Here is a 14,098-nt window from a genome sequence, read left to right as displayed (position 1 = left end):
AAATGCTTTTGTTGTTAAGTTAGTCATGTCAGGTTGAGGTCTGTTAGCATTAAAATTACCTCTCTAAATACTTCCAATACCTGGTCATGTGATTTGTGGTCTTCAGCTGTTTCCGCTATTCTCACCACCTGTTGGAAGTAGTTGTCTGTCAGAATTTACACTAGTTTATATTCATTACACCAGTCTACATGGGTTTTGGATGTCTCGTAGATGACTGTTGTCTGAATAATTTCAGCATGCTGATTCCAAAAATGAAGTCAATTTTTACCCATCACTTCGTTTTTTTCCAGAAAATAACATTATTAACTGCCTTAATTTCACAATACAATGTATAGTTCCATCATTTTCCCAATAGGCTCTATTTAGATGGTAAAATATTGGTTTTCTACAATACAAATCCTCGAATTTTGAACTGTAAATGCATATTGAATAGCAAGCATTTAATCTGCCTTCACAAGACACATTGGCATGAAAATTGCATGGACTTTGATTACGTAAGTTTTATTTTTGAAATCCCTCATAAAAATTGCCTTCACAAAATGTCCAAAACTCTAATGTTATAATATGGTGGGTTGATTGAATTTAGTGACTGAGAAAAATCCTGACGTGATGGGAAGAAATTTGTCATTTCCGTGACCAGCCTTCAAAATACTTCAAAAATCGCCTGTTAGTTTGCAAACAACCGAAATTTCCCTTGCATAAATTTATTTTGTTTTGTTAGGTAATAGATGTAATGTAATGGCGTATATGAGAATTTTGATTGTGAAATTGTGAAAAATCCTGATGTGATGGGAAAAAAATTGGATGTCATTTCTGTGATCAGCATTCAAAATACTTACAGAATCACTTATTGCTTTGAAAACATCCAATTTTTTTATAAAAATGAAGGCCGTATAATTTCCCAATAGAAAATCCAGTTTCAGTACTCTTCAAAACATGTTTTACCATGTTATTTTGCTCTGTTGATACAAGCTTGTTTGAAGCTAACAAGAGCTACCAAAAAAATATCCTCAGCTACAGAGAGAAAGATATCAGTGTGGGGTACCATTTCATACTACCAGAAAAAAAATAGCGTTATATTTATTTTCCAAGGATGATTTGTTCTGAATTCAGTAGAAAAATCCTATAAAATGAATCATAACTCAATATTGATGAAGTTACCCATGTCCACTCCCCTGCACCTTTACTGGATTCATCTTTGTGGCTTCATCATTTAAGTATGACACACACACACACGGCAAATCAGATTAGACAATAGTTTCCATTTTTTCTGACTACCTAGTTAAGGTAGATGAGATCCACTGTTACACAGTCTTTGCTCTGCAAAATGAAAGTACACTGGACCCTAGATGTATTTTCAGGGGACAAAGCTAAAAGAATATAAAATGGATGAAAATTTTCCAGCATTTTGCTATGTTGGGGGCTGTCAAAATTGAATGTATAATGTGGGAAGATGTAAAATCGGGGATCCACTGTAATTTGCACATCACAGGTTTTGAGAAGAATCTGCAATATAATCTAAAGTGATCCATCGGTATAGTAACAGCTGCAATATTTTCTTATTCAGTCACTGTCTGTAGTGAAATGATTAATATGTATTGTGAAAGGGAATAAGTTAATAATTATTTCATTGCTTCACAGGTATAGGCTTATTTTGGATAATCTGTTGGCCTCTACTGGTGAAGATATAGTAGAAGGATTAAAAGTCTTCATTGAAGCTAGTGAGTATTGCTTTCTAAAATTAAACATTTTTGATATGAGTAACAGATCAGGATCTGTAAAATTTTGCAGAAAGTTTAAATCTGACATTATTGTCAATAAATTGTTGATTTCTTGCTGCCATGTTGTATAATATGTATTATATTTGAAAAGGTAGCATTTGATATGTACATGCATGTATTTTTAATTGTATTGAGAGTCTGTTTCGTATATTAACTGTGAATATTGATGGTTCTTCTTAAAGGTTCGCATAACCACTTTTTGTAGATGCAAAATAATCTAACACAGTTATTTTTAGTGGTTTTTATTTTATGTGCGACTGTTCGTACTGTTTTCCCAGAATTTTTTCAAGGCACACCAAGATACACATACAACAACACAACCTCACATGGCTAGTCACTCTAGATATTGATGGAAATACAGATGATGATCGTGAAGGATTGTTTGATTTAGTTTATTTTAACTCTCTTTCTGCCCCTTTGTGGCTAATTGAGAAGACCAATTACAAAGATTAGCACAATCTGGTTATATGTTTATTGAATATTATGGCTTTACAAATTGCAGATCTCTTGACCCTTTCTTCACATTCTTGATGGCTCATGTCCTCATCTGCCAGTGCTGAAGTAGCAGTCGATGTTGCTACCAACTCTGCTGATGCAGATGTCCAGTTTCTTGTCCACTGCCCACTAGGAACCTGCAGGATGTTTTTTGTTGTTCCCTTGTTGACACTTGGCAGGAAGGGTGGGATGAAGTAATGGAGAACAAGCTTCGCTCTATCAAGCCCACCACTCCCACTTTATGTCCTCGTCCTATCCCTCCAGCCAAGAACAAGTCATCTTAACTCAGCTTGGAATTGGACACAGCCGTCACATACATCACCATTTTCTGCAAGGGCTGGACCCTTTGCTGTGCAATACTTGTAACCTTGTTTTAAAAGTGTTTGGCACATTTGTCTCAAATGTAATTTCCTCACAAAGTTTTAACCTTCCCAACGATTTATCATCCATGTTGGGAGATGTGTGTTTGTCCTGTGCAGGTCCCTTTACAACTTCTATTTTTAACCTTTCTCAAGGGGTCTTTACACCCCTTTTTTAATTTCAAGAAAAGAGTTTTAGATATGAGGATCTTGAAAAATGGCCATGGGTACTAAAGGACCTAAAATTTTCAAATAAATCAATCGTATACAATTGTCAATTTGGTTATTGTGCTGCTAGAACGGATCCCACGAAGAAGCTGGAAGCTTGCTGCTTGCATGCAAAATTAGTTATACATTCCCTCAACTTGAGCACGTAATTTATTTGGTAGTTTTCCAAGCCAAGTTTCATCAAAACTAACTAACTAACTAACTCTCTTGCCTTCTCAAACCCGAAGGTTCAAGGCTGCAGCAACAAAGGCCTTCCATCTGTCCCTATCCTGAGCAAGATCTATATGCTCTTTTCCATCCCTACCAATTTCCTTTAGGTCCATCTCAACGTTATCCCTCCATCTTCGTCTTGGACTTCTTACAGGTCTCTTACCATCTGGTTTCCCAACAAGAATCCTGTAAACTCTTCTTTCCTCTCCCATTCATGCCACATGGCCTGCCCACCTAAGTCTTCTTGATTTAATCATTCTAATAATATCTGGACATGAATACAAATTATGTAACCTTTTCCACTCACCTGTCTTCTCATCCCTTTTAGGTCCAGATATTTTCCTAAGTATCTTATTTTCAAATACTCTCAATTTATGTTCCTCTTTCAATGTAAGGGACAAAGTTTCGCATCCATATAATATTACAGGCAAAATTACTGTTTTCTATATTTTAACTTTTAGTTTCTTAGATATTAAACGAAAAGACAAAAGTTTATGAAGAGAAAAGTAACATGCCATTTCCTGAATTAAGCCTGCTTTTTATTTCCTCTTTAATATCATTTTCATTTGTTAATATTACTCCCAAGTATTTGAATTTGGAAACTGGTTCAAACGAGTTGTTATCAATAATTAGATTTTGATTATTACCTAACACTTGGTTTCGGCCTGTAAGCATATATTTAGTTTTCTCTTTGCTAACTTCCAAACCTATCTCTTTAGCTGCTTAGAAAAATATTTTAGCATTATTCTTAATTGTATTTATATCATCCCCTAATAAGTCTACATCTTCTGCATATGCTAACAACTGCGTCACACCGTTTAATTTTAGTCCTTCGTTAGTTTCTTTTACCTTCCTAACAGCATATTCTAAGGCATAATTAAAGAGCAATGGAGATAATGCATCTCCTTGTTTCAACCCATCATGAATTGTAAATTTGTCAGACACATTAATTCGCACATGAATTTTACTTTCGGTTTCACTGATGCATACTTTTATCATATTAACAAGCTTCTTAGGTATTCCAAACTGTACTAATATATGATATAATTTATATCTTTTGACTGAATCATATACTTTCTTGAAATCAATGAATACCTGATGGACACTTTGATTATTCATCAAAATTATCTTCGGTAAACATATGCTGATTTAGTTGCAGCTTCTTGACGAGAATAGTGGCCGCGGTGGCTCAGTCGGTAACGCGTCTGACTACCATGCTAAAGGTCCCGGGTTCGATCTCCGGCCGGTTCAAATCCGGGAACTTTTCTAACGGTGGAAGCGGCCCTGGTGCCCACCCAGCTTCGAATAAAATGGGTACCTGGGGGAACCCTGGGGGCTAAAGGCGGTCAGGGGCGTGATGCTGATCACATCACCCTCATTCACGACCGGATCAAGAAAGTGTGGGACCTTACCCCCATGCCCCCTATACGCCTTCATGGCATGGTGCTATGCACAGGGGAACACTTTACATTTTTACCTTTTACCTTCTTGACGAGAATAGATCCCAGAGCAAGGACATTGAGGAATTGCTTTAAAAATTGCCACCTCACTCTTTTTGCACAATTTTGAAGTTCATTTTATGTTTGTTTTGACGTCCATTTAACAACTTCAACACTTATCACCTTAGCAAACTACAATGATGCAAATATAAATCCTTCAACATGACACAGGTAGGCAGAGAGAGAAGTGCACGGGATCTGCCCTTGATAACATGTTGCGTGGTCAACAGTGACAGTTCGAATAGAAATTCTTTGAGGCCAGCACTGGTTAGAAAGAGCTGCTCCTTTGTTAACTGTCCTTGAACTTGGATGTATCAACAGTCAAAATAACTATACTGGGTCAATCCATATGAAGTGAGTGGTACAACATGATTGCTTCACCGTTTTTAAAAAAAGTATATTTTTGTGTGGTGTGAGCCTCATATGTTGACAGTTCAGAACCACTCTTACTTTAATTTTACTATCACCGATTTGAAGATGGTGGGCATTTTTTTATCATGGTCATTTTCTCCATTCGTAAGCATGAGTGGCAACTTTTTTATGTCAGCTCTGGTAAGTCCTAGGACAATGAGAAAAAGTCTGTGATGTTAAGCACATTATATTTGTGTATAATGTCCTGAATATTATTATTCCTTCATAATACATTTTAGGGTCAAAATTGTGTATCCTAATCGCTCAAAATGTCAGTTTTGGACATTTTTTTTAGAAGGGAGGCAGTTTGTTTACACTTGAATTTTTTTGTGCAAGTACCTGTGTACCAGTAGTGTGTGTGAAAATTATTTGAAGCTTGAGACTTTATTATTTTCTTTTCTACAGGGTCATAAACATGTTATGGCCTTTTTGTTAAAAATTCAAAGTTCTCTGGTGGGCAGTTGGAATTTCAATTGGTTTAAGAAATACAACACATGAAAAATTCAATATTTTGCATTATAAAAAGAATATATGGTATGCCTACTTTCATTTCTTATTAACATTTTGTGTTAAAATTCTGCAAACTGTAATTTGGAATGTCAATCAACAACATTACAATCCTGAAATGGATCTGCAATAAAGTATATATACAAGTAGTGTCCAGAAATTTCATTCTGGTTTTCTCTTGAGACACATGTGAAACATAGTGACAGTGAGTCATTAGGAGAATATAGTGATTAAGGTCCACCTTTAAACTGTAGGTCTAGTCTCAGTATACGGTGAGCTGAAAACAAGCCTTGACTCTGACAAGCAATAAATTTCTAGTCACCAAGAGAAAAATGTTTCCATAATTTCTACAAATACCATGGGTCCGTGAAAAATCTGCTTAATTGATTTCGGTGGCTAAGTACATTGAATATTTGAGTTATGATCTTGTTACTGAAGGTTGTAGGTTTAAGTCCGAAGCCAGGACATTTCTGAGTTTCCTTTCATCAGTTTCATCTAAGGGTACAAACACATGCAAAGATTGACACATTCAAATTCATGTTCATACATTTCCTAAATTTTCTGTGACTAGTGTGTACATATTATTGTAATAAATATTGATTACATGTGAATATAATGTCCTGCACTACTGTGTATTTTAATCTCTGTAAATAGTAGAGTTAAGACCAAATCACACGGAACTGGATTTCCAGTAGGAATGCCCTAGTTGCCTCTGGACTGACTACCCATCTGCTAGCTTTGGCCTCACCCAATACTTGTTACCGTACATGTCTGTAAACTATTGTCCCCCTAAGACAATCTAAAAGATGCATGAGCAATTTGAAGAACATTGTAGGAGAATTTAAAAAATTAAGATAGAAAATTATGGACTAGAAATTGGCTTGAAAGAAAATATTTTAATCAATGAGTACTGAACAAGCTTTTTAATGAACTCTGGTAATACATATTCATTATTCACAGACGAGATTCGCAGGTTTCATTCAGAAAAAAATATTTTGTTCAACTAAATATATCAAACTTGTAATAGTAAGGATTTTCATTATTGGCTAATCATATTTGTCATGCACAAATCTCATCGCTTTGCATAAATACCTAAATGTAAATATTAATGAACTGTGCACAGCTTTTATTGAGAAGTGAACAAAAATAACCAACATTCGGAAACCACAAAAAGAGAACCATTTCTTTCGCAAACTCACAGATTATCTTCACATGGTCAAACTTCTCTCTGATTGGCTGTTCTACAGATCCGGTCGAGGAAAGCCAGTTGCAAGTAGAACATTGCCTATTCTTCAAAACCAGTCAAGCAACCAGCCTGGAACCATGATTTCCACCCAGGTAGCCAGTTCAGCGCCAACTTACTGGATATCCAGTTCCATGTGATTCAGTCTTTATTTAGCATATACTTTGATGCTTTCATCCGTATAAAAGATCTGGAAGTATATAGTTCTCGCATAACCAAATTCTATGCTCATAGCTTATATTGCAATTTTTTATGAGTTTTGTATTTTGTTGCAGTTGTTAATGAAAATGTAAGTTTGGTGATTTCCCGCCAAATTTTAACAGATGTGAGCACTCAGCTGACAAAATTATCAGATAATATATCTAAAGCTGTCTCTCATTACACATTGGATAAGGTACGCAATTCTTTTTATATTACTTAAAACATTAAGTTTATATTCTTTTGTACTTTATATTTTAAGTATCAGATACTGCAACTGGAATTTTGAAGTTGTTATTATTATTATATATATTAGCAGCAGCCATGTTAGTAAATGCCTTGAAAAATGAAAGATTTTTTTTTATCAGGGTGTCTACCAGTCTGAAAATTTTGGAAAAGTTGGGGAATTAACTTTTTCTGGAAATGTCATGAAAATATGCTGTGTTTCTAGGAAAAGTTGATACTTTTGTCAAAGTGCACTAAAAGTATGTTTCTGAACAAGGACAAGCAAGACATTTTAAATTTGTTGTGGACATACTATCCTGAGAAATCTCCTACAGTTAGGGTAACGGTTCAGATTGTTTTATGATTTTTTTTCAAATTCTCCTAGCAGGAAGTCTAATTTTATAGTAGAATTTTGGCAATCATTGTCACACGAAATTTGAACCTTCCTTAAAGTTATGAGCACTGTTTGGATTTCAAGAAGAAGAAAAAACTTAGACTAGTGGGAATTAATGTAGAAAAAAGTCAGAACCTTAGTAGAATGCATTAAGGGACTTTAATGCTAAGAGAACCAAATTGGCCTTTGCCACTTTCTTGCAATTTTTCGGTTGTGTTTGCTTGATTTTAAGGTTAATACATATATTATTAAATTCTACTATCATTATGCTACAGTTTGCATTTTTTTTTTATAATAAGGAATTCGTTGTGTACCATTTGTCAGTACATGGCTTACTCCTGATGATGCCCCTATCCAACAGTTAATTCCTATTTCATTTCCCTTCTTGTCATTAATTTTAGTGTGGTGTTTAACTAACTAAAATATAGTCACCTTTTTACACACATGTGCAAATACATAAATTACCCTTAGGAAAACCTGGAAAAGTCCGGGAATTTTGTTTTTATGAAATTGTAGACACTCTGTTTATGTGCTTTAAATTGTATCATTTCACATACATTTTTACCTATGAACTATGCTGCAATGTATACATTTGGCATATTTTTCTGTGAGCATTTATAACAAGACATTTGTAAAAGAGAAATATCAGTTGGTATGTAGCATGGAAATCAATTTATGAAGTTCTGCCAAATTTATGAATAAGATTTGTTCCATTTTTATAACACAAAATATCAAGAGGAGTAGACAAGACTAAAAATTATTCAGGAGCTAGTGCTTTACTTTATATTTTTTTTATTATTATTGTTATTCCAAATACGTGCTAAGAAAGCTATGAAACCACAAAGATCAAGCTCCACATTTTGAAATGTGATCTTGAAACATTTAATTTATTAATTAATACAAGATTGAATTAAAAGTGTGCCAGATTGGCCTTCCTAAAGAAGGCTCTACCCATAGAAGCATAAGTAACTGTGCAATACATTCTAATATATGGCTGACTCTACTATTGTGTGATGTAAACACATGTGCATTATCAAGATAACTGCATTTATTCAGGAAACTCTCAAGGAATGTAACACTTTACATATTATCGAAACTACATTCCACAAATACAACTTTGTTTGCACAGACTATTGCACAGCAATAGTTGTTTCCTTCTTTTCCTCTACGAGGCAGTGCTACACTCTACCATATCACTAGATTTTTAAATTCAGCTAGCAACAGTGCAATAGTTTATCGTGATGTGTTTATTATTCTGCTATTAATGCTAGATGTGATAGGAAAACACACAAACATTAATACACATACTGTACTCATGATGAATAATAAAAACGTAATGGAGATTCCCTGAAACAAACTCAAAATATTTAAAAAATATATTACAACTAAACTTGAAAATTCAGGCACCATGCCAACTGGGCACCCTGTATTTTTCAACCCCCTCCAAAAGACCATATTCCAGACCCTCCCTATATTATTTTGGTAACAGTGAAGATCACTACTTTGCATATTGTGTATTTCATTTTATATTTTATTTATTTTGAAATTATGGTTCAGCTGACCTGTGTGGCAATGTTAGCCACGAGTGCTAAGTTCAAATACTGGGTAATAAACACATATATGTTTCTATTTCATTCACCCTTCATAAATAAAAATAACTTGTGTAAAAACAGAAATTGTAATTGTGGGTAGTTTTTACCATCAGTGTTGGTTTAATGACTATCATTAAGTTTATTTAGTGATACATTACAGTGGCATCCAAGTTTACATGGATGAATTTCATATTTTCCCACATTCAGTCTTCATGGTCCATAGAAACCAATATGCACTAGCCTCTATGGGGGAGTGGTCAGCATAATATGCCTGAAGTCAGAAGTCCTAGGTTCGAACCTTGTTTATGGCATGGATGTGTCATTGTGTTTGTCCCACGATCCATTTCACAATATAATTATTGTTAATAAGAACTTTTTTTTTAGTTGCTGACATCCTTTAATACAAAGGTGGCTGGAAAAGTTTCTGCAAACTACCACCAACAGTGGTGCTAGTGTTCCACTATTATAAAAATCGGAAGAATAGACCTTTTTTATGTTTAAATTATCTTTGATTGTTTGTTTAAGCCTATTTGCTTATTTTTCACAGCAGTTTGAAGTAGTAGTTTCGTGTGAGAAATGGAAATTTTTCGTGAACACTTTCGGGCAATGATTTTTTATGATTTCAAATGTAGTTTAATGCTGAAACAATGTATCGAGCGACTTCATTTGGCTTTTGGGGATGAAGCACCAGCCAATAGGACTGTGTACAATTTGTTTTCCGAATTCCAGCATGGTCGCACATTTCTCAGTGATGAATTTCGTGAAGGTTGTCCATCCATGTCTGTTGTTGCCAGTAATGTTGATGCTGTGCGTGAAATGATTGAGAGAAATCGGCATGTGACATACAGTGAGATTGAGGCATCCTTGAACATTGACATGAAAGCAATACATACGAATTTGCATGGTCATCTGAACATACGGACACTTTCAAGCCGTTGGATCCCAGACAACTTGACCGAAGCTCAAAAACAGGCTTGTGTAAATTGGTGGAAAGAAACGCACAAAAAATTCAACCGAGGCAAGTCAAATTTGGTGTACTACATCCTTACAGGGGACAAAACTTGGATCTATTCATACGAACCCGAAACTAAAGACCAACTATTTGTGTGTTTCAAAGTGTGTCGAAACCAACAAAAGTTGTTCGTTTGAGGAGTGCTGCCAAGCAAATGATTGCCTGTTTCTTCGGTTATTACGGACATGTGACAACAATAGCTTTGGACTGTAAATGCTGAGTGGTATACAACAATTTGTGTGCCAGAGGTCATCAATGAATTGCATAAAACAAACCCAAATCGTTGCATTATTCTTCACCACGACAACGCCAGTTCCCAATCAGCACACCAAACTAACTGTTGATTTCTTGTCCAGTAAAAATGTCAAATTAATGACTCATTGTCCGTACTCATCTGATTGATCTCCTAATGACTTCTTTTTGTTCCCACACATGAAAAATAAGATGCGTGGTGAGCAATTCATGTTGCCTGAAGCAGTTGTTGACACATTACGAACAGCGGTTTCTGAGATATCAGCGTACAGAGTGGAAAAAATGCTTTCAAAATTGGTTTGAGCATATGCAAAAGGGTATTGATCTTAAGGGTGGATACTTTGAAAAAGAATAAAGCCATTCTCAGAATTTTACATGTCTTTTTTCATATTGATTGCAGAAACTTTTCCAGCAGCCCTCGTGACATGTTGCTTTTATAACTCTACCCTTCTACTTTGTAAAGTATTAAATTCTGCTTAGAGCTGTATATAATTTCCAATTTTGTGCCGAAAAAGCACATAAAAAACATGTATGTCAAAAGGTATTCATAGAAATGTCAGATTAGTCAAATTACCTACAATTTAACCGTAGACCACTAACCCGTCATAATTTTTATGAGATCGATTGTCAGATCTTGCTATTTTGAACAAAGCATGGTTTCCTGCATGCCACCCTTCCGTGTAACTTTCCTAGAAGGAGTATATGCTAGCTACCATGCCGATGGGTCGCGCTTATCGTTTATTGTGGGTTTTTTTTTGTAACTTTTCCAAGTGACTACATATATTTTACTTGTGCGATCTATGGGGTTAGTGTTGAAAGTCCAGGCACCAGGCTAAATAAACAAACATTAAATTACATTATATAAACGAAAAGAGTTGGGTCAGTTAATCATGTTGGAAGGTCTGAAAGCCTGAATATAAAAGACTTACAAAAGCAAATTACAGGGGGTGTAGCTTCTTTTAATCGTATTTTCAATTTAAGTTTAATTGAAAATTATAAAAATATTTTACATTTCATATAGGAAGCATTTTTTGCACTTCTTTTATTACAAAGAAAAAGTTTAATTTGCACAATATTTTTTTTTAAATCAACTTCCTGATGTGATAATTTGGACCTAAATTTTGCATTTTCAATTGTAAATAAAAATATAAATGTAAAATAGCAAACTAACAAAATTATATTGTTAGACTCTCAATACTATGTACGAATAAGATAAAATATTAAGTTTTGAAAATCATAAGCAGTTTTTAAATTGAATTAAAATAAAATACTGTTGTAAAATTTCCGAGCGGTTAGTGAAAACTTTCCTCCCAGTAAGGTATTGGTGGTCTAGAGTTAATAATATGACATAGAGTACCAATTGATCTCTCACAGGAATTTTGTGGTCATCTTCATGTTTCTTCTTTATCCGCGGTTGCCATGTGTCAAACATGGTGAATGTCTAACTCCATAAATTACTTTTTGTAGGTGCAACCTCGAGTTATTTCATTTGAGGAACAGGTGGCAAGCATACGACAGCATCTAGCAGACATCTATGAGCGGGAACAGTGTTGGCGAGAAGCAGCAAATGTGCTTGTAGGAATTCCTTTAGAAACTGGACAGAAGTATGTGCATTATTTCCTTACCAATTTATTGCTTTGCAAATTTCGTATTTAACCTTTTGGTGCCCAAGGCCATTTTCACAGGTAACCCCCATGGTGCCCAAAGCCAATTTTGAGCAATTAAATGAGTGTAGATCAGAGACTAATTGCCCTAGAGAGATGAATGGTATACCGTTGTTCGCGGAAAGAATCACAGATTCAGGCAATATAAAATTTATGCATATTGGGCGTATATATGGAGGGGGAATCACCCAAAAACATTTTTTTAAAAAAATGTCATTTTCCCCCTTCCCCCTCCCCCGAAGAAAGGTCAACATGCACATTGAAATTATCGAAGGCATGTCAGTTTGTAAAAAAAATAGGAAGAGGAGTACAAATAGGAAGTATTTTTTGTACTTACCTTTGCTGCTCCAGCTCCCAGGCTTGGTCTGGAGCCATGATGGCTTACTGGTGGTACTCCATAAAATTGGCTCCAGACACATCGGCACCTTACAGGTAATATAGCAGCATCTACTTCGTCGTGGGTTTCGTGGCCCGCACTGTACACATCTCCCTGTTCTCGTACCATGGTGGGGAAGTGACGAAAGCCATGAACCTCGTACCGCCTGTTGGCTGATGGGACTGGGACCTGACGGACTGGGTTGTGCCGCAGCTTGAGGATCTGGGGTTCGAGTGCCTGGCTCGCCCCTGGCCCCCAAAACACTTAGAGCCAACTTCTCACGGAACCCAAACTGCCTGATGAAATGACTTGAAGAGCAGCAAGGCGTTCAGGATACATTGGTCGAGAAGGTGGAAGAAGAGCTTGACAGTCCACTTCATGGTCTTTCATTGGACACTGTAGGAATTAGTAATGCGGCAGCCTTGTCAACGTAACCCATGTGGCTATTGTATTCGCATACGTTGCCATGGCCATCACAGAAATTTCCCTTAGCTGGTGGCTGATGTATGTTCGTCAACACGTACACCTCTCTCTTGTCTTTCCAACATATCACAGTCAAGCCATTCTTCACCCTAACACGTAAGTCGAGCTTGAAGTCAGTCTTTGAAAAGTAGGGTGGGGGGCCTTTTTGTCGGGTATTGATGGTCCCGCAGCAATATATACTTGGTGTTGTGAGATCATCAAATAGCTCTGGAGAAGAGAAGTAGTTGTCCATAAATAATTTATGACCAACTCCCTTCACCTTCTCCATCAACGCTACAACTAAAACGTGTGTCGCAGATGTCGTGGCAGTCGCTCTGTCTTTGTCCTTGCTCAGATATATGGTCATGTCATATGTATATCCCAAATAATCACAGAGTTTGTAGATCTTGATCCCAAACCTATTGTGTTTCTTTGGAATATACTGTTTGAAAATGACTTTCCCTTTGTACAAGACCATAGCTTCATCAACTGCTAAATGCTCTGTAGGATAGTAGCATTTAGAGCTAAGCTCATTGGTCTTGTCAAAGGCAAACCTCATCTTCCACAGCATATAATAATTGGGAATTTGGGGAGAGGGATTCTTCGTATTGTCCTCAAAGTGTAGTAATCTGAACAAGTGGATGAAGTGGTTACGTGACATCTGTTGTCCGTAAAACTGTGTGTAACGGTGGGGTTTTGTGGACCAGTTGTCTCGCCAACGTGTTCTGCCGTCATGTCCCATCAGTATTGTCAAACCAATGAAAGTCTTAATTTCGTCAATGGTCACGTCACGTTCGGGGTTTCTCATTGGGTGCTTTGTAATATGTTGGTGGTAGTACCTGTTGGTCTGTCACCAGATGCTGGATGATTTCTTCGGAGAAAGTCTGTACAAAAAAGTCCAAGGGAGAGGATGCATTGTCAATGTGTCGAGCCTTCAGTCCAGTCTGTCCTAGGAAAGGTCGGGGGTTGGGAGCAGTCCTACCAGTTTGGGGAGGGAACATCTTTGTGACATATCATAAGAATCACATTCTGGTGATATATCAGAGGGAATGTCAAGCTCTTCTTCATCCCAATCGGAGTCTGTATCCATCTCCTTCAGCTCATCTCGGATTTCATCAGAACTGAGATCACTCGGTGCAGCCATGGTCGACTATAAGCCTTTTGGGAACACATCAGGCACAGACAACACT

General features: G+C 36.3%; 1 protein-coding gene across 2 annotated transcripts in view; it reads left to right on the top strand.

Annotated features, from left to right (window-relative positions):
- Positions 1-14,098, top strand: part of CSN4 (COP9 signalosome subunit 4) — a 53,881-nt gene that overhangs the window by 3,928 nt on the left and 35,855 nt on the right. For both annotated transcript variants that reach the window (XM_083141430.1, XM_083141429.1), the window contains exons 2-4: positions 1,642-1,721; positions 7,009-7,127; positions 11,874-12,010. In XM_083141430.1, the coding sequence (XP_082997556.1) occupies positions 1,642-1,721; positions 7,009-7,127; positions 11,874-12,010 (336 nt within the window). The remainder of the gene's footprint in view (positions 1-1,641; positions 1,722-7,008; positions 7,128-11,873; positions 12,011-14,098) is intronic.

Source organism: Lepisma saccharinum, chromosome 20 (genome assembly GCF_977018435.1).
Source record: "Lepisma saccharinum chromosome 20, izLepSacc3.1, whole genome shotgun sequence".
Taxonomy (NCBI): Eukaryota; Metazoa; Arthropoda; class Insecta; order Zygentoma; family Lepismatidae; genus Lepisma; species Lepisma saccharinum.
Note: the sequence above shows the minus strand (reverse complement) of the source record. Positions and strands in the feature narration are given on the sequence as shown.